We start from the raw sequence: 20,629 nt of genomic DNA, 5'->3' as shown, positions 1-20,629 counted from the left end.
AAGGCTTTCTGAACATAATGTTTAGCCAAATTTGTATTTTCTCTGGTACCCTGTTTGAAGGCTAGGACTGCCAGACTGCCACCATTGTTCCATAAGTGTGCGTAAAGAAATAGACAGATGGCAGGAAAAAGAGGCAGTTATGGCCATACCTGCACAAAGTGAGGTCTCTGTATGAGAAGAGTAGTTGAACTCCTGGAGATGACACACATAGGAATTGCCCTCCACAGCAGAATGCTGAAGGAGCTGGTCTTTTCAGGTAGTCTTTAGACAAATATAAGTCCAAAAAAATGTCTTACTTGGAAGACTGGTGTGAGCGGGGGATAAAGGAGTGTTTTTGTGGTCATGTGATGCTGGACCTGGCTCTGTCTCAAGGGTGGAGATGAAAGCATAGCTTGCCCCATGCTCCCTGGTGCTTGGATGGAAAATCAAAGGGAACCATATTAATTTCAGCTTCATTGAAAACACACAGTAGAAAAAACATCCATAGTTGGCAAATGGAAAAGTTTTAGATTGATGATGGAAGAAACATTCATTTCCAAGCTTCTGAGCGAACTATTAAAATCAACAGAGTAAAGACAAAATACCTGGCACTGAAAATGAAAGGAACAGTTTTTGCATCTACTTAGTTAAAACTTGGCAAAACAAATGTAGAGTAGTGGTTTCAGATTTCCATGTGCACTCACTGTGCCAACTTTTGTTCTTAGGGTTGCCATGATAAAAAGTTCATCTCACTTAAGAAGCGTTTACTCCGTTAACTTTTTTAATCAGAAATCATTTTAAGCAAAAAGTTTGATCTTGTGTCAGCACTAACATGTTTCTATATTTTGTACTGTTGAATGGTTCAGACTTTTCATTCAAATACATTACTTTGGAACAAACTCACCTCTATTTAATTGACATTAAAGTTACCGTAGTAAAACTAGTAACGGTGCTTGCCCAGCAGTTATGTAGTATTTTTCATTTATACTTCTCAGTGGGGTTTCTCAGAAGGATGAGAAATCAACCAATTTCACAAGCAAGGAAACTCCAGAAAGTAAATTCTCTCCCCTTACCCTCCTCCAAATCCAAACATCATTATCTGTGATTATACATTAGTGACCAATTTCACATGAGGACTAATGTTTTTATTATCATCAAAATTTTCTCAATTTTCTACAGTTAAAAGTTAACCTTTTGCATTGCTTTATGAGAAGGTTATATATAACAGACAAATTTAAGATAAAATATTTGTTCTATGAAAAAATCACACAATCTTGTTATGTCACTGCCAGTATGTTTCTATAGGATGAATAAAAAAGACTTACTAGGTTGCATCCTAGGTTAAATTATCCCTATTTTTACAGCAAGTTCTGTGGGATTCTGTTATCATTCTCAAAATGATAACTTCAACAGCTAGTGTATTTAATGTTTATGACAGTCTTAGTGCATTAGTAACCACTAATTTTTATGTGCATTAACACATTGTTTAATTTGTTTAAAAGAGTGAGGAACTCAGAGATGACAAACAATGAGAAGAATGCTTTGTAGCATCATTCAGGTTTGATATAGCTAAACATATATAGCTGATGATACCTAAATCCTTACTTAAAATGATATTCCATTACCCTGAATATTAAAGCTAAGGCAGTAATGCCTTAAGGAAGGCAAAGACTAGCTTCCTGTGAGTTTTTTTGAGAATTACTGATTTGCCACCAACTTCCACTTTTCTTCCATTATGTGGTCTGGAAAAGTGAGTATTTCCATTGATGAGGCAACTAGGGTACTACTTTGTGCATCAAAAAGGCAGCACAATAGAGTTCTGACTGAATATGTGTACACAAATAGTGAATGATTTTTAAGTAGATTTTTGGACAGTTGTCAAAAATTCTTTGTGTACACAAATAGTGAATATGTGTACACAAATAGTGAATGATTTTTAAGTAGATTTTTGGACAGTTGTCAAAAATTCTTTGGATTGTGTTCCCTTTCTATAGAGTTGCCTGCTCCGGGTAAATAATGCATTCAAGTGGAAGTTACTTTATTAATTGGTGCGTATCTTTTGAATTAAAAACAATTAATATTGAAAATGCAGTTTAACAGGTAAAGATCTAGATGCAGATTATTGAAAGGCCTGATATTAACTTTTCTGCGGTGTACAAAAATGTCTGAAATATCAAACAGCATCGTGACATGTTTTAGAAAGCCGCAAAGTGGACAGTGCAGTGAGCGGGCAGAGAAATGCAGCTGTTCTCTGGACTCTCCAGCCCTTCAGCTCAGCTGTGGCTGGATCTTCATCCTAATACAGAAGTGTTGGCTTCACACACAGGGAATGGGGAGCACCTATAAAGTCTTCCCCCTAATTCTCCCATCCCCATTTTCTACTGATGAGCAATTTATCCATGTGAATAACTGGGTTGTTTATTTCAACGATGAGCAGGAAATTTAGGTAGGTGGAAGCACGAGAGCACTCAGAGAGCAACTAATTCACTGTTGCTGTGAGGAGGTGATAGATGCCAAGCACAGCGGAGCTAGGATTAGCACCCAAAGCTGCAACATGTTGAGCTGATGAGCTGTAGGGGCTGGAGAGAAATCTGATATTCAGCCTCTCATTTTACTGCAAATTAAAAATGACCAGTCAGTCCACCTGTAGCACATGAACAGCAACAGAGTCCAGAACTGCTGTTTAACTTTGTTTTTAATCTCCCTGCAAGTAAAATAAACAGACTAGAAGGAGAGATATAGGCAGACTGCTTAAATTGAGCTGTAATTAGCTCAAAGCTTGCAAAAAACTTGCTACTGGTGTTGTGGTATGTTTTGAAAGGCACAGAACTAAATACAGGCATTCTTATCTATGCACAGTAAACAGTGAGAATCATGGAAGATTCTTAATGACAGCAAAATAAAGCTTCTGTGAGTCAACAGCAGGCAAGCACAGTGTACCTTGTGTAGTGGCACATACCTTCAGGAATGGCTTGTGGTGTGACAGATTACCAAATTACAGTTCGCTTCCCAGCTCTCCTACAATTTCTCATGTGGAGCAAGTTGCTTAGTCTCTCTGTGCATTGATCCCTTATCTGAAAAAAGAACACCTCCATCTTCGGCTCACATATTGAGGTTACAGCACCCAGCACAGCACCTCCTCGCCAACCCAGTGACCTATGCTCAAGATCGCTTCTATACCACAACTATTAAGTAGTATCTGGTGTCATTTAGAGAAAGTTTTTAACTCCATTTTTATTCTTCAATGACTGATGAAGAATACCATGCTCAACATTGTACTGTGCATGTGTCCCAGCTGATGGGGAGTGACCTTTTCTCTCTGGGAGTTGAATAGGGACTGAGAGCATTACAGTCCTTGAATGATCAAGGCCACATGATCTCTTTTGTTCTATTTACCACCTTTTCCACCCTGTTGCTACCATTTTTAATTTTCCTGAAGACAGGAGAAGTTCAAGGTTATTATGAGGATCACAGGACTGTTGTTAACAAAGTTAAAGCCTGAGTCTGCTCTAGCAGCATTGGCACAGCCCTGCAACAAGGTAGGACTGACACTTGTGTGCCTGGTTCTCACACTTGCTGTTGGTCATTTTGTTGACTGTAAAAGAAGGGACTGTTCTGGGCTGCATTTTTACCCTTTCTCCTGTTAGTGTACACACTACTCTTTTCTGAGTCATTCCTTAGCCTGTTTTCACTGCTGTTCAGCTGACTTCTCTGGTCAGTTGCAATTTGCATGCTGGGAACACAATTTGCAACTGCTTGAATATCGGCATTGTCAATATAAAACAGAATTGTCTCAGGTCTTCCGGCTTTCAGACTAGTCTGAAAGCAGAAAATGACAAGCACAGAGTAGTAGTATAGTAAGAGTGTGAGAGATGAAAGCAACCAGCCATACTAAGTCACACGATGGGCACAGTATCTCTGCTACCTCCCTTGGTTGAGGCATGGGGGAAAGTGACATTGTCCTTTGTCATTCGCAGGACACTTCCACCAGGACAGCATCAAGGTTACCCTTTTAAGACACAAACACTTTGATCCACTATTTGGTTGTATTGTATAGGAAAAAACACACACACACGCAACACATATGTACAAAACTCCCAGCACATTGCACTTAACAGTAACTTCACTTTTAGTTAAGGAAACATGGCTCACTTCAAAGACTCTTTGAAGATACTTCTAATAAATTCTGATCTTCAAAGAACCATTGCTGCAGCTATACCTGGATAAATATTTCTTTGTCAGAAAAGCCATTTGCCATAAACAATTATAGAATGCACACTTGCAGATCTATTATTAGAAAGAAAGCAAAATCACCCTTTGAAGGCAACAAGCAGTTCAACAAGTTCCTCTTGAGAAGACTTTGCCCCAAACCCTCACAGAGACACATTCCCAACAGAAATGGGAGGGCACCCAGTGGTCTGGGAACTGGTCACTCCTCTGAACTGAAGGACAGAATTCTGCACAGTCTCTTCCTCAAGCTGTATGTCATTGCACTGCTTTTGCTACACGCATTGTTGCTTCAAGGAATGTCAAATACATGGCCTGCATAAGTGCCATGGAAGTTAAAGTTCCAATCTATATTAGAGCATTTGAAACAGACAAGGAGAGAAAAAAAATAAACTGAAATTCCTGTTATTAAAGATCGTGTGTGCACAGAGTGCCCAGACATTGTCAGATGTCCATTATGAGTCATGGTCATTGTTCTCTGAGTCAGCAGACCGTTGTTTCAAACTTAATTTCTTTGTGTCATTCATCTGTTCCCTGTCACATCCCTTCGGCTGTGAAATCTTATATTGGGCTCTGTTGGCCTTTAGATGATCATTTTTCCCTCTGTCAATTAGTGTCTTTCAAAGGAGTCCTGCAGACTTTTCCCAAGAAATGGGATGTTCTCTTTCATCCTGGTCCATAGGAACATTCTTTTGAGTTCAATATGGTCTGGAAATCCCATCTGTAGGAACATACCGTGCCATTCCATTTGATTTTCCATGTGTACACTATTCTGTTCTTAGACAGGATCTGGGACCAGTCCTGCTCTCTGTAAGTAGAAAACTTCTTTTATCTGGAATAAGGACTTGATGTTCAGACTCCTACTTCCTGTTGCCTAAGAGTCATGTTTTCACACACACACACAAAACACAAACAAAAAACAAACACAAAGACAAACAAACACAAAACTACCACCACCAACAACAACAAAGTTTCACCTTTAAAATTAGGAGTTTACCTGATACAGGTATGGCTTGCTTGACACACAGCCTTTGGCATTCAAACACTTGCATTACCTTCAGACTATGTCATGGTGCATTTTTAATTGCCTGTTTTTACATGAAGGTCCCAAGATGATTTCCTGATTGATCCCCTGTGTCTTGATGACTCCAGTTAATGTTTCAGCCATCTGTATAATATGGGGCCTAAGGTTCCATTTGAGCTGAGGAAGCAAATGGCTTATTAAAGTCTAATTTCTACAGCTTGTTCTTGCCTTTGGGCATTTTAAATAGGTTAATGCAATTTTTACAATACACTCACGGAACTTTACTCACAGAGTGTTGTCATAAACTAGAGGAAAATAGCCCCTAGATTATCTGAAAATGGGAAGTATTCCAAATATTCTTGTCCTGATATTTAGTCAAGCTCTCTACCTAGAAGAATTTTTTTTTCTTTTTTTTTTTTTCTTTTTCTTTTTTTTTCAGATTTTAGTGGATTATTGTACATTTTAAAGTTTGGTAAGGAAAAAATGTCAGATTTATTTAATGCAGTGGATCATTTTTCAGAGAAGTTCCAGTATTCATCAAAATGTGGAGACACTACAAGCACCTGATAAATTATGATGGTTTTCTTCTTAATACTTCCTTTTTATTGCCTATATTCTTTAAAGTAAATTTAGTGCTTATGAAGGATGCTGGATATGACAACAGTAGAAAGTGAAGCCCTCTGTTTACCTGCAGAAATGGTACAAAAGAGCATTGGCAATGCAAGTTTCTTCCCATAACTCCATCTGTGTTCTGCAGCTGTAACCTTGAGGAAGAAGAAGATGACTTGGTCTCCTTACTCTTTCTATCCTTAGCCTCTCTGCTGAAAGTGCAAGTAAAGGTGTCAATTGATGCCATCCAAGGTCGTAGTCTTTATGATCTTCTTAATAGGTATTGGGATACCATCAATTTATTACCTTGACTGTGTGGCAGCCTGCCTCCAGTGCAGGCTCTCTGTGGGTATCTGTGTGAGAATACATCTTCTATACATCTAATACATCTTCTATAAGGTAGAAAACACTCAAAAGCACCATTAAAGTGGAATGATTTTTGTTCCCTGTATTGACCTAGACTAGATTTGAACCAGTGATTTAGAAATAATATGCTCTGTATCCCATTACTAATCTCTTCAGCCACAAGTCCAACCCTTTTTTTTTTTTTTCACAAAGAGGATGCTAACATGTTTACAGCAATTCACATTTTGCTCTCAAAAAGGATATTCAAGCATATGCAAAGAATGCATTGGGTATTTGGCTAACCTACCCCTCATTACCCAGGAGGGAGAGAGTGTAAACACAGACTCGCATTAGACTGTTCAGTGTGTGCATTCAATCTTTAGAAATTTGTTTCAAAGAAAAGAAAGGCATATACCTCATTAGAAGAGAAACAACAGGGTGAAAAAGAAAAGCAGGCCATGTTAGTTCAAACGCAAGTTAGTTACACTTCTCAGTTTGAGTAAATTCGTTCTCCATTACTGGGGAAGTGGAAAAAGGCATTAGGCCCTTGAAATGGCAAGAGCCAAGTTCTGTGCTCAGCCAAATAGGAGAAGTTTTAATGTATGATTTTCTCCTTTTTAGTCCATTATACATTGTATCAAGGCACTGAAGAACATCTATGCAATTATGTAAATGGGAGGATAGAGGATAGAGAAACACAAGCATTTGTAGGCTAAAATTGCTTCTGTCCTGGTTTCAGTTAGCACAGAATTAATTTTCTTCCTAGTAGCTGGTGGAATGCTGTGTTTTGGCTTAGAATGAGAAGAGTGCTGATAACACCCCGATGCTTTAATTGTTGCAGAGCAGTGCTTATACTAAGCCAAGGACATCTCAGCCTTTGCTCTGTCCTGCCAACGGGCAGGCTGGGGGGTGCAGTAAGAGCTGGGAGGGGACAGACCCAGGACAGGTGACCCAAACTAGCCAAAGGGGTATTCCATACCATCTGACGTCATGCTAAACAATATATAGGGGTGGCTAGCCGGGGGGAGGGGGCCGGACTGCTCGGGGTTAGGCTGGGCATCGGTCAGCGGGTGGTGAGCAATTGCATTGTGCATCACTTGTTTGTACATACTATTATTACTTTCGTATTATCCCCATTGTATCATCATTATTATTATTGTTATTATTATTTTTGTTATTTTTTTTTTCTTTTCCTGTCTTATTAAACTGTCTTTATCTCAACTCACGGGCTTCACTTTCCATTTCTCTCCCCCGTCCCAGAGAGGGAGGGGGGAGGGTGAGCGAACGGCTGCGTGGTGTTTAGCTGCCGGTCGGGTTAAACCACGACAGCTTCATATTCCTCCTATCCTTTCTTCCTCTTTACACAGAAACAAACACACACAAAACGTTAATAAATCAGACATTACGTGAAGCTTATCCACAAGAGCAGATTCTAGATACAAATTGAATCCCTGGGCATTAATTTGATCTTCTGCCAAGCATTGTCGAGGTCTTTAGAATCTGAATTTATATTGTGAAGGAGGTGTGAAAAAAGAGATATGATTTTTACATTGTTTTCATTGTATAAACATTTGTGGGCTTACTTACATTCCTTGCTTTTTGGCAAAGTGTGATTAAACTTTAAAATGTATTTTTTATTTAAAATATAACCAGAGCCATTTCCATTCTTATGCAATAATGTATTAGCCAGAGGCAACATGCAGTTGATACTACTTTCACTGAATATAGCCAGGATTGGGACTTGAAGGCAGAGCCTTTTCATTTTTCCTGCTAAGCAAATGATTCAGTCATTCTCCCTGTCATGGATCAGAAAGTTTCACAAAGTGACACTGCTGCTTACTGTATGGTTGCATCAGAGGTGCATTTTTCCAATTGCACCACTCTACTTGACAGAAGGGCATTTTAGTTTCATTTCAGTTGCCTGTGTAGGTCTTACAAACAGAAAACAGAAGGTATAAGTAAAACACAAAGACATATTTTGTGTAAATGTTTCAAATGCATAGCAGCATTCTGCCTATGGCACTCCCAAAAGGTACTCAGGAAGGAGTGTGTTCTTTAGACCATAACGTTCTCTAAGCCACTAAAGTAGTTCAGGGTCTGTGACAAGTGTAGAAGTAGGTGACCTGGGAGATGAGAAAGTTTGGCTTTGCTACCTCTTGACCATCCATTTGCACCACTTAGCTCGGTATCTCTTACTGTAATGTAAATGCTTTGATACCATGGCTAAGCATAATCTGCTTAAAGTAAGATCATACAGCATGGGGTGAGCCCTTTGGAAAATCTGCCATGGCACTGCAACAACCAAGAAATTGCAGTTAAAACTTAAGTTTGGAAACCCCCTATGGCTTTGTTTTCTCATAGGAAGAAGTTTCTCTTAGCAACGTCTTGCATATCTGGTATATACTTAACATGTCTTTTTGTTAATGAAAGTTAAAATATCACACAGCTTTTGTGAATTGTTGTCACAGGTTTTTTTTGTACTTCATATGCATTTTTAGTTAATACTCTTGCTTTTAATGTAATGTACTTCATGTTGTCTTTTTTAACCATAGAAAGTACTTTTTGCATTTTTTTTTTTATTCTTGAGTGAAATTCTGAGAGAAAGTAGGCACTTCTCACTTAAACATGTCAAAGTTTTACCCAGCTGTTAGCCAGTAAGTCATAAAAAGATTTCTGCGAGGTAGGTAGGCAGTGCATGTTATCTTTTATACATGCAGACATAGCACTGTTGTACCACCTGAAATTCCATCAGACTCCAAGCTCTGCAGAAAGTGACAAATGCTAGACAGGTATACGATTTATAATGGATGAGGTATGCAAGCAAGCTCTGGGAGTTGGATTGGATTTGATTACAAACAATAATATGACACAACCCCTGCTGTGGATAGTACATACATTGTGAGAGGCAGTGCAATCAGGCAGCATGAACACTGGACTGCAGGCAGGATCCAGAGCCCTAAATCTACCCTTGCAGTACACTTACTGTATGGCTTTGTGAAAGCCTTATCTGATCTAACAGTCCTTCTTCCATTTTCCTATTTGTTTGTTTAGCAACAGCATGTTAAATAATCATGCCTCACTAAGCCACTTCAATGCAATTTATAGTTCGGCATGATACTAGGCTTCAAAAAGGATTTTTAAAGGAATTGTATGAAATGACAAGAATTTATTTGAATAATTTTATGCAGTTACTGGCAATGGACTTGGAAACCTCCCTGAAGTAACTTTTCTCCATCAAGAAAATTTTCCCTAAGGGACCCCCTCCCACAAATGAGTGTGCTTCCAATACAAAAGTATGTGGTAGAGATATTGATATTCCTGCATTGGCCAACATTCAAGTATTCAGCAGCACCGAATCCAAAGCTTTTCTGCTCCTAGATTTAGAATGAAAAAATTCTCCATATGGAGTCATCATCTGAGAGTGCCGGGCAGACCCACATACTTTAAAACCCTGACATTTTAAAAGTCAACTTCTGACCCTCTCCATTCATTGGACAAGTCAACATGGGTGAGTGATTGCACCTGCTCACATTGTCAATGCACAAAAGCATTCTGGCAATGGCCATTTGACAGTAGGATGTAGCAGCTCAGTAAGACCTGAACCTGCAAAGTTTTAGGCTAAAAAATAATGTTGATTTTTTTGTTTGTTTGTTTTGTTTTGTTTTTGTTTATTTGTTTGTTTTTTCTCATTTTGTTCACTCTGGATTCTATTCCTAGTTATAGGGATTGGCAGAAGAAAAAATGCGCAGATCAAAATGTCCATTAAACAGAGTATTGGCCTTGTGGAGAATGGCAATTTAATAAAGATTTAATTTTTAAGACAGTAGTTCAACAGTTGACCAAAGTATGACTCGTTAATGAAACCAAGGCCTACTGTTAGGATAACTATTCTGTCAAACAAATCCCAACACTTCACAACAATATCGTTCTTTCTTAAAAAGATTCATACATTTATTAAAACTGCATTTCACTAAGTGTTTTTTCCTATATCAGACAAACAGACCATTATTATTTCTGTGTATTTGTATCCATGCTTTAGACGCTGCAACTTTTTCACCTGCAAGGCTACTAATATATGCATTTAACAATATTTCAATGGAAGCATCCTGAAATAAATTTTATGCTATGTGGGGAACACTGATACTTCTATTTATTAAATACTAGTTTTCTGATTCCTTTGATCTATATGCAAAGACATGAAAGAATAAACTTATTACAATGTATTGTAACCACCTCTTCATTTGTTTTAGTTTGTCAAGAATCTTCATTTCTTCTACATTTTGGGCTTCCTTACAATTCTGCTTATGCCTTCCTCACATGCCACCATTTTAAGAAGGCAGTGATGATTTTACCTTTAGCCATATATGTCAAAAGATATTTTTGTATACCATAAATTTATAAGATCATTCTATATTAAAATCTATGGAATCAGTAGGGGCATGTTGTATTTGAATTCTTGGTTCCAGTTATCAATGGTTTATCCAGACTGGTAGACTATCACAGGTGAGGAAATGGCCTGCACAAGGTAAAGAGCTGGTCCAGATTAGGTTCTTCCTTATGGTAATTGAAAAGGTCTTTCCACGTCTGTATGCATACCTACAGATGGAATTGATGAATAGCATTCTTTGTCATCTAAGGTGCTTCATGGTGTTATTAATATTTGTCTGTCCAGTTACTTTCTTGTATACACACCTTTTCCATTCTTTGTTCTCAGTGCCTCAGATTGTATTTTCACTTGCTACCGTCTTGACTTTGGGGCATTTAGGTTCTGATGGTGGAACTGATGGAAGTGTACGCTTACTTCTCCAGGCTAATTTCTTTTGCATGGGATACCATGTGAGTTTTTAATCTGATGGTCACTCTGTTTTATGTTGAAATGCCAAGCTGCCACAAGCGATTTTACTAATAGAAATATATCGGTGTTACCATTCCTCCTTCTTTACTTTATTTAGGTTCTTTGTTGAAGTCACACATGACAATAATTCTTAAAAAGATGTATTTCTAGTTTGATTTCTTCCTTTGGTGAAAGAAAATTTACATTAGCTGTGAATATAGGAATGAGTGACCAACAGCTCTTCCTGCCAATCCTTTTATTCTTCCTTTGTACAGCCTTTTCTGGCTTACCCATTCTGCCTATTCTTTCCCCTTTTTGTTGTCTTTTTTCTTATTCCAGTTTATGGCTCATTGATTTCATAAGTCATAGCAAGACCTCAGGTTCATCCCCGGGGCATAGACATCTGGAAAGCTGAAACAGGGATGTCAGCACAAAAAGAAAGTGGGGATAACTTGACTTTATCTGCCAATCTACAAATAGAGTGGTGAACAATGGTTTTGGCAGTGAAATCTGAGTCTTATTTTAGAAGTAACAAATTTGATTCGTGCCCAGTTTACTGTGACTTCTGATGATGGAAATTAGAATATGGAATGTTGTTGGAAACACAGTACAGAGGGCAAAGTAGTGCATTGACTTTATAAGCTGTTTCTCTTGGGATCCGATAGCCATCTAACACAACCCCGAAAATATCAATTAAAGTGAGTAAGGCCAGAAACCGGAATGACTTATTTAAGGGGCAACCCCAGGAAGCATCAGGTTCCTGTGATGTTCTGGCTGCTGTTCCTTAGTGACATCCCTGTGGCAAACTTCTTGCCTTCCTGAGTTTAATCGATGCCTTAGTCAATTTGAGAGATAAAGTTTGCACCTTTGTGCCAGCAGATTGATGCAAGCCACCGGTTTCTAAGCTCACATTTGGAGCATATAGTAGCACAGCACGACATACTTTTGCTATCAGGAGTAAGGAAACAGTACAAGTGCACAGAATACCTACCCTATTTCACAAGGGGAACTTTATAGCTTTTAGATGTGAATGATAAGGAGCAGCTCTAATTTCAGAGACATGCATTTTTTGGGTATTTTTTCTACCTATGCATTTCACCAAAAAAAAAAAAAAAAAAAAAGAAAAAAAAAAAAGATTGTTGAACATTTTATTCCTTAACACCTGCTGTATATAGATGTGACAAAGCTCTTTTCAGAGCATCCTTTATTTAAAACTATGGTTTTATCCTGCTCTATATAACAGCACCAGTTCATGTTATGAGTTCTTGCTATGATGCATACAGTGACATCCCCGGCCTCTTCTTCAGGCAAGGAAAATTCCCGTTGGCTTCACTAGTAAGCTTGTCTGAGCAAAGACTGCCACTCAGCTCTGATGCCTGTCCAGTGGGCAGAGCTTTAGCCCTTCAGAAGGTTTGGTCTTACTGCCTCCAGTGAAGTCCATCCCTTATTCCAGAACCAAAGGCTGGGAACATGTTCACTATATGCTGCCACAACCTGTAGTCTGAGGGCAGCTGACCTCAGTGGGCCATGTGCCCCACAATATAAGAGAACCATAATTCAGTTCAGGATATCTTTAAAACAGTAGGTATTGCTGAAACCTACATAACTCCCTTCCCTCTCTTCAATTCGCAGCTACCTCATCCCTGAACTCCCAGCTTCAACAGCTTCAGCATCTTCAGCAGCTCCAGCATCAACAGCAACAACAGCAGCAGCAAGGGCAGCAGCAGCAGCAAAGCCAGCAGCAGCAGCAAACTCAGCAGGCACAGACTCCACAGCCACCACAGCAGACCCAGCAGCCACAGCCACAGCCATCAGCACCACCACAGCAGAACCAAACGCAGTCCCAGAGCCAGAGCCAACAGCCTCCAGTCCCACAGTCCTCCAGCTCCCCTCAGAAACCCAGCCAGTCACCAGGGCATGGCCTTCCATCTCCTCTTACTTCAACAAATCCATTGCAGGTAAGGCACTATGTACAAATCTCTAATGATTTAATAACAGAAAGTGCATACTGCTACTGCAAGGGGAAATCAAATGACTGTTACACCTTCTGACCATACAAGCTGAGAAATTCCACCTCATAGTAGTTAATCCTTACAGGCAAGCTGCTTAAAACAAGCCAAAAGGCCTGATAAGTCAGAAAAGCATAACAAATGATGGTCCTAGCTTGTTTCTTTCTGAATAATAATCATCTTTTGCTCTTAAAGCCCATATTGTAAAATCCATATAAAACTATCTATTTTTTTCAATGGATTCAGCATGCAACCTTCACAAATGGTATTTTCCCAGTAGTGAGCCTTTATGATAACTTATGAGGGCAGCAAAGTTAGCTACTCATCAGCAGATGATCTGACTGCCTGTAAAAGAAATAGAGCTTTGGCTAGTATGTGTGTGCACAGGATGGATGGGTTACCCTTCCATTTGAAACCACAGCCCAAAAATTTGTCCTGTTAAGGATCAAATACTTCTATTAAGAAGTGTGGTATAGGCTCCAACGTTCAGAATGCCAAAGAATCAGTCCTTGGTGCTTGCTCCACCAATATAGGTGTTTTCTAACAGACCACATCAACAGCTATGGCACCCATGTTGATGCTAGACTCTTCCCATCTTGGAATTCCTGGGAAGAAATAAGATATCTCTAATACAATGATCCTATTTTTTTACACTTGTGTGTTCTTACATAGTCTCACGTAGTATTGTCACAATGTCTCGCGTAGTATTCATGTCCTGCAAGAGCAGCTTTGCCTATACCAGCAAGGGTGGTTCTGAATAAACACCAGGGTAATCTGTGAAGTGAATACTCTCTCAAGATGGGCAGTGGAACTGCATTTAGAAACCAGCTAGAAATGTTGACAAAAAGCAAGTGTGTGTTCACTTTATTCTCTAAATTTTGAGACCCCATTTTAAAGGTTTTATCCACTCTCATGGCTTCAGCCATTTGCTTCAGAAATTAAACTGCATTAGCTTAATAATTAAAAAATCCTTTTTTGATGCAATTAAGAGAATTGGTTTACAAGAAGCTGTGTTTGCCATATGACCAGTTAAACCTGCATTAACCTGAGGAGTTGCAACTAAATTGCATCAGATCTGATTTTTTAATGGTTTAGATAATAGACTTAAAAGTCCACAAGAAATGTGTCCTTGTTTCCTTAGCTTTTTCTTACAGTTGTGTAGAAAGTTTCTAGAGCTTCTGCTGTGCATTGTCTTAGACTACTTTTCCACCCCTTAATGACCAGTCTGTCATGCTAGTGAGTGCTTCGGGACCCATTAGTATGCAAATTATTGACATAAAGAGACAGGAATAGTTCCAGAGGAGCTTCTGTTACATGTTATTGTTTCAGTACAGCATTAGTGTATGTACACTAAGCATACAGTCTATATGTTGCTAAAACTGCCTGCAAAATGTTTTTACTTTGAAAATTGTTGTGCATTCAGTTTTCTAAGCAGAGCAAATGCACACATAAATTAACATTAGAGTATGAAGGAAAGAGGATGAAGTTAGATAACATACCTCAAGAGGGTTGTACTAACACTGAATCTAAATCATAGCTCTCATATACCCTCCAATCCCAATCTAAATCTCCTCTGATTTCGAGTACTTTCAGTCTCATGTGTGACCTACAGGTACTGGCCAAGCAGTTCCTACTGTTAGCTTTGTGGAGTCACGTCTCACTCCAGGAAGTACAGTAAAAGCATGTAAAACGAACAATTCCTTGCATAGCAGGTGCCAATGTCAATGTGTTTATGGAGACACCTTGGCACAGCACTCCCTTTAGCATTCATATCTTTATAACTACCCTTATGAGGGCAGTCTGAATAAGGCAGGCCAGACAGTAGTGGAAGATGGGATTCAAGTACTCTGACATCATTTTAGTTCAAATACTATCCCCCATACCTTTTAGGAACTGGGATTAGAACTAATGAAAAATACCAAAGTGAGAGGTCTGGCACTCCCACTGGTCTGAGTTTGGCCAGTACTGCTAAGCCAGCTGCATGACCAGGGCACTTTCAGAACAACAGCCAAGGAATTATAACTCATTAGCTGTCAGCTCTGGCTCAGCATTAAAGAGTTAGTAATAAACTGAGGAGTGGGAATTTTTTACATTCTTACCTCTCAAAGATCATCACCATCTAAGTAGCCACGAATACCCAACGGTATACCCACAGATACAAACGTGCTATGTGCTGACATCCAGAAGAGAAGCCTAGATTCAGCACAATGCTTCAGGACTAGCCTTAATTATGCATGTATGGCCATTGATTTGGCCTTTTAGCCATTTCTACAGCAAGTGTAATGCTTCTCAGGTTTACCTAAGATACTGCATTTAATAGGACTTAAGAACTTGAAACATCCTCTGTCATATAACTGAAAATAGTTAAACTGTAATATGCAAATAGTTTAACTCTAATATGCAAACAAATGATAGTCAGAAATATCTCCAGAGGAGCTGCTGTTGTACTTTATATATGGTTGAAGGACATGGTCATGTATTTTCTAAAGCAGAGCAACGCTAAACTCTCCTCCATGAAGTTTGACTTTCCATTCTAAATCCTGCAGAGAAAAGCTGCTTTAACTCCATATGTTTAGCTTCAGGACTGGATCTAAAATTGTTTTCTACCATACAAGCATAAACAAAATAAAAAAGGAGAGAGTCCACATTTGGCAACAGTTTCTATGTCCAGTCCATAATAGCTGCTTAGAATGTGCTTTTCTTGTTTAAATGTCTGATGTTTTAACTTAAAAATCAACCTAGAACTAAATTCAGAGATACTATGGCCTCAAAGGTAATGATCTTTATGAACTAGAATGAAATGGGTTTTGTTTGCAGAATATTAAGGGAATAAAGATCAACTAAGTTAAAGTTTGACAGCTTAAATTTCATTTCTGAATTCTTGATTTTTTCATGTGGGCTTTATCCTTTTACATTATTCAGGATATGTCTGAAAGATATTAGTTTAGAACAATGCAACCTCAAAAAATTGTCATGGAAAGTCAGTAATTCAGGAGGATGATTGTGTTTGTTTCAAAAAACTCTGAAGGATAACAGCAATTACATCTCAAAATGTACAGATGCTGTCGTGTCCTTCAGAAAGAAAATTAAATGAAAGTGACTTGCTTAGGTGTACCTGAGCAAGGTGCTTTTGCTAGATGATCAGAAATTAATAATGCTGATGCACTGTACACCAGCTGAAACTCTCAGAACGATTCTTGTCAGATTGTTCTGCAATACTCTGCTCCAATTTTGTCAATATTTTTCACTCATTTCAGTGGGTTAGATTGTAGTTAAAAAACATATTATTTTTTTTAGGAAGGCTTTTAATGATGGCATACAAAGATGAAAAACCTTACTTTAGGTTCCAGGGACTGGATTCTTGTGATAACATTAGGGATGATGCTCCAAATTTATACTAGTAAAGGGAAAACACTGTAGAACCAGGTTCATCACTGGTTTGCAAAAGACACCAAAGAGAGGAGAATTTTCCAAAGCAGAAATGCATTTCAGCAGGTTCTGGGTCAGGTAGATGATGGAAGACCCTCTTCCCTTCATTTTAAAATGGTGAAATTCCTCATGTAGGTAGCTGTAGTCTTACTTTTACTTTCATTGTTCTAATTGATTGAAACAAAGCAATCCAGAGGTGAGAGACAGCCTAGCTCATGTTGTAAACTGTGGACTATACTTCTGGGAACATATACTTTTCCAAATACGCCTCTCCTGTGCATTTTTAATATTATTACAGGGGAAATTATATAGGTTCTTGAATTGCCAGCATGTTGCAACTTCAAAGCATAGTTAGCACTCTACAGAGTTTCCATTCAATTAAATTTCTGGAGCCATAAGATCTTGATTATACACTGTATAAAATTAGATGAGCCAAGTACTAAGTAGCCAATTATTCTGCTTGACTGCCAGAATAAGGTGCTTTGTATCAGCAACATATATTTAACTGGCTCCAAATGGGAGGTTAGCTTCTAGTGCTGACACTCACTGTATGTTTTAGCAGTATGGATAAGATGAACCTACCTACAGCCATATCTACAAAAGAAGAGTCACACTTTAGGAATAGAGAAATTCCCGATGTTTTCTACTGCTCTGTTCGCGTGTGAATAGGAACAGACAAACAGGAAATCCCCCAGGGATTGCCCCACTGTAAAATTATTCTGACCATTTTCAGAACTCTTTCCTAAAGTACCTTTTTGTCATAGAAGCCTACCTACAATAACTGGAGCTGATGGAAGATGATGAGTGAGAAAAAATAATAATAAAAGGAGGGAAGAAGGGAAATGGGGGAGATGGCAACAACCGAGAAAATCTTGCAAGTAATAGCAAAGTAGGATAGCAAAAACAGAACCTCCTTCAGATTAAATTTTCATACTAATCTTAAATAATGTATTTGGCACCTCAACACTTTTATAACAAAGGAGAAAAGAAAAGCAGAAAGGCTGCAATACTCAGCTGTAAATGAGGGAGAATGTGTACACAGATGCCCGAGGCTCCAACAATCAAAAAAAAAAAAAAAAAAAAAAAGCCCCTTCTCTTTCCCCTGAACCTCATTCACCGGTTAGCTTCTCATTAAAGAAAAATCTACTTTAAAAAATCTCAGTGTATACTGACACTTTGACAAATTTGCATATATTTAAGAAACAGAAGAAACAATGAGGTCTCTGTCTGAGGAAGAAAGCTGGGATAAGTTTGCAAGGAGTACAGTCAGAGGCCATGTATGTCTGCGTTCACATCAGAGACCTATTGTATTTTGCAAGCTCATTGACTCCTAGGATCAAGAAAACTTGATCAAGATTATAAGATTATGACACCAGTCACCCACTGAGTTTTTTTGTTTGTTTTGTTTTGATAATATTATCTAGCTTTCCTGCTGTGCAATACTATGCAACATGGGATTGTCAGAATCTGTTCCCAAGTTACTTCTGAGTCAGTTTGGCAATGAAATATTTCATAAATGTTGAGCAAATGCAGTGGTTTGTACCCACTTTCCAAGGTTTCCCAATTTTTGGTGTCATTAGGTAGTCAAATATTGCACATCAAAAGGCAACAGGTGATACAGACTCATAAAGCACATATTTATTCAGGAAGCTTCATGCCCATGACCTGTATATAGTTAAGTCTGTTGAAGTGCTGATCCTAAGTAAGTTTCCAGGAGGTACTAGCAAGACCGAGGTCTCAGCTCTAAATAATATGTAACCTCCCTTGCAATCAGCTCAATTAAATTGAGCTTGATGAACTCTTCAGAATATTTTGTATATTTCATCCCCTGCTCCTGCAAACAGGTCCAGAAAGATTTAAACATCTTGTTCTACTGACAGTTTCAGATTTCTGAGTATTCTTCCATTTTAATTATTTTTTGGGGTTGGTATAGGTGATTTCATGAGTGGAAGAAGCAAATACTATTCAAAAATTTCTACTTGCTAGAGAGTCATGGTCATACAGATGTCCCACCATACACACAGGCATATAACCTGTCCCAAATGCTGTTGTGATTCAGGTCTCCTCCTTTTGTTTTATGCTTTTCCTTTTGCCACTGCTCCTGCAATAGATCTTTGAACCATGCAGACGTTCCTCTATACAACTTTGAACCTTGCTTGAGAAAATAATTTGGCTTTGAGTTTTGGTGTACCCAGGACATCCTTTCCTCTTTTAACCTTTTCTGAGTGCTTCCATGATCCTTTTCATTCCTCCTGGGTCTACTACCAGTTGTCCACACCATGATGGCAACGTGGCAGTTTGTCCTAGCTGAATACTTGGCTGTCCCTGCACTGCACCTGGCTCACTGGCTCCAGTGCACAGTGCAGAAACTTGCAAGCTGGTTTCTTGACAGATCTAGCTTGTTTGAGAGCTACTGCTACTCATGTCTACCTGAAAGACGTCATTTCCACAGAAAGGCTGATTTCAGTTTTGTGTAAGACCACATTCATCCACAGGATTGAGTAGGGTTTCAAGTCTTTTCCTCAGATGTCTTCCTTCTTGTAGAAGCTCACTGCTTATTTGGGTCTTTGCTCTGTAAGACTGTTGAATACTGCAGTTAAAAAGAGCAAGGAGATGTTTAAGGGCTCTCAAAGAAACTTTATAAGCAAGTCTCTACATTCCCTGAGGAAACCTTCTCTCAGTTGGAGTGCTAGCTGCCTGGTCCATCCAAACATACTCTGCAGGTGTTGCTATTTTCAGAAGCACAAGGAGTACCAGTGTCTGATTCACATTTAAAGCAAAGGAAATTAATCTTTGAGCAAAACAACCGGCATTATTAGCACCCAAGGGGCAGAAGCTGAGGCTAATATAGGAAACCTTTTGCTAGAGAATTCTCTGATGGAGAGGAAAACAGAGCTGTTTGCCCAGCAAGCTCTGGCTTCTGAAATAGGAGCATTTAATAAACTCCCTAAAGCAACTGAAGTATTTAATAAACGGGGAAATAAATAAATAATATCCTCCCAGGAAAAATTTGGGAAGGGATCTGTATTCCCATAAGGTCTCCTGATCCCAAAGCCTCTCTAACCAGAGAGGAGGACCCTTGGGTGCCTTAGGGACAAAAAAAATAATAAAATGACACAGCCCCTCAGATTCTCTTTTGAAGCCAGTAGATCAGGTTTGATAGAAGTCATTTTTCTTAATTTCTCTTTTCATTCCTATTTCCAAAAATTTACAGATAAGGAGAGAATATCTCAAAACATGGCTTTATTTTCCCTTGGTTCCTCATACCCCTCACTTCTTCGTAATATATATATGTGTGTGTGTGTGTGTGTATATACATAACTTGCAAGTAATTATAGGTTTCTAGTTCTGTGAGAAATTTCTTCTATTTGGAAGCAAGTGGACCAAGTGAACACAGAGCACCTGATGGGATTGTTGAATCTGAATGAGGAGCTATATTCAGGAAGTGGTATGGCCCTGATATGTTATATCATTCAAAGCTCCTTGTACGAGTAAGTGCTTAAAAGAAGTTGCTCAGTTTCCAGGTGCTACCTAAAAAACAAAACAAAACAAAACAAAACAAAACAAACAAAACAAAACAAAACAAAAAAACACTCTAGGCTGTGTTTTAAAGTTTAAAATTAAGCCTTTTTACAGCACTATTGCAGAGGTCTATCAGTGTCCACTTGTGGATTCTGTTGGTGCTTTTAGCACATGCAGTTTAGGGCAAGTGTTTAAAAAACATGATAAAACTTCCTCTTTTTTATTGGTAGCCAGAATGTTTTGAGAGAGTGACTAAGCACAGGCCTGGAGATTATGAAATTTGCTTAAGTGTTAATGGGTTGATTGCTGAGTTACAGCCTGCCGTCTTTACTGGAAATTGATTGACTGGTGCTGCAGGTCTTCACACTTGACGCTCGGATTTGACTCAAAAATTCTGCCAAGTCTTTTACTCTGAAATTTATCTTAATTAGATCTGAAAGACCTGCCACAGCAGAATAGTCACACCGATTAAAATGAAAAACAGGAGAAATTACTGATCAAATTAATCATAATGTCGGGTTACAGCTGTAGGTCTGATGTAATTTGCCACTCCAGTGAGTTACATCGGCCTAGGCACAGGAAAGAGAGCTGGTTTTACGCTGATCCATAACACCAGGCAGCTTCGGGCAGCCCATCAGGACGTTTATTCCA

The 20,629-nt window shown here is 38.7% G+C and overlaps 1 protein-coding gene across 1 annotated transcript in view; it reads left to right on the top strand.

Annotated features, from left to right (window-relative positions):
* POU6F2 (POU class 6 homeobox 2) overlaps nucleotides 1-20,629 on the top strand; it is a gene marked incomplete at both ends in the record, with an annotated part of 312,801 nt that overhangs the window by 202,159 nt on the left and 90,013 nt on the right. Inside the window, one exon of the mRNA XM_084282352.1 lies at nucleotides 12,651-12,976. Within this exon, the coding sequence (XP_084138478.1) occupies nucleotides 12,651-12,976 (326 nt within the window). The remainder of the gene's footprint in view (nucleotides 1-12,650; nucleotides 12,977-20,629) is intronic.

Source organism: Netta rufina, assembly GCF_964035555.1.
Source record: "Netta rufina genome assembly, chromosome: 2".
NCBI lineage: Eukaryota > Metazoa > Chordata > Aves > Anseriformes > Anatidae > Netta > Netta rufina.
This window is presented reverse-complemented; position numbering and strand designations above follow the sequence as displayed.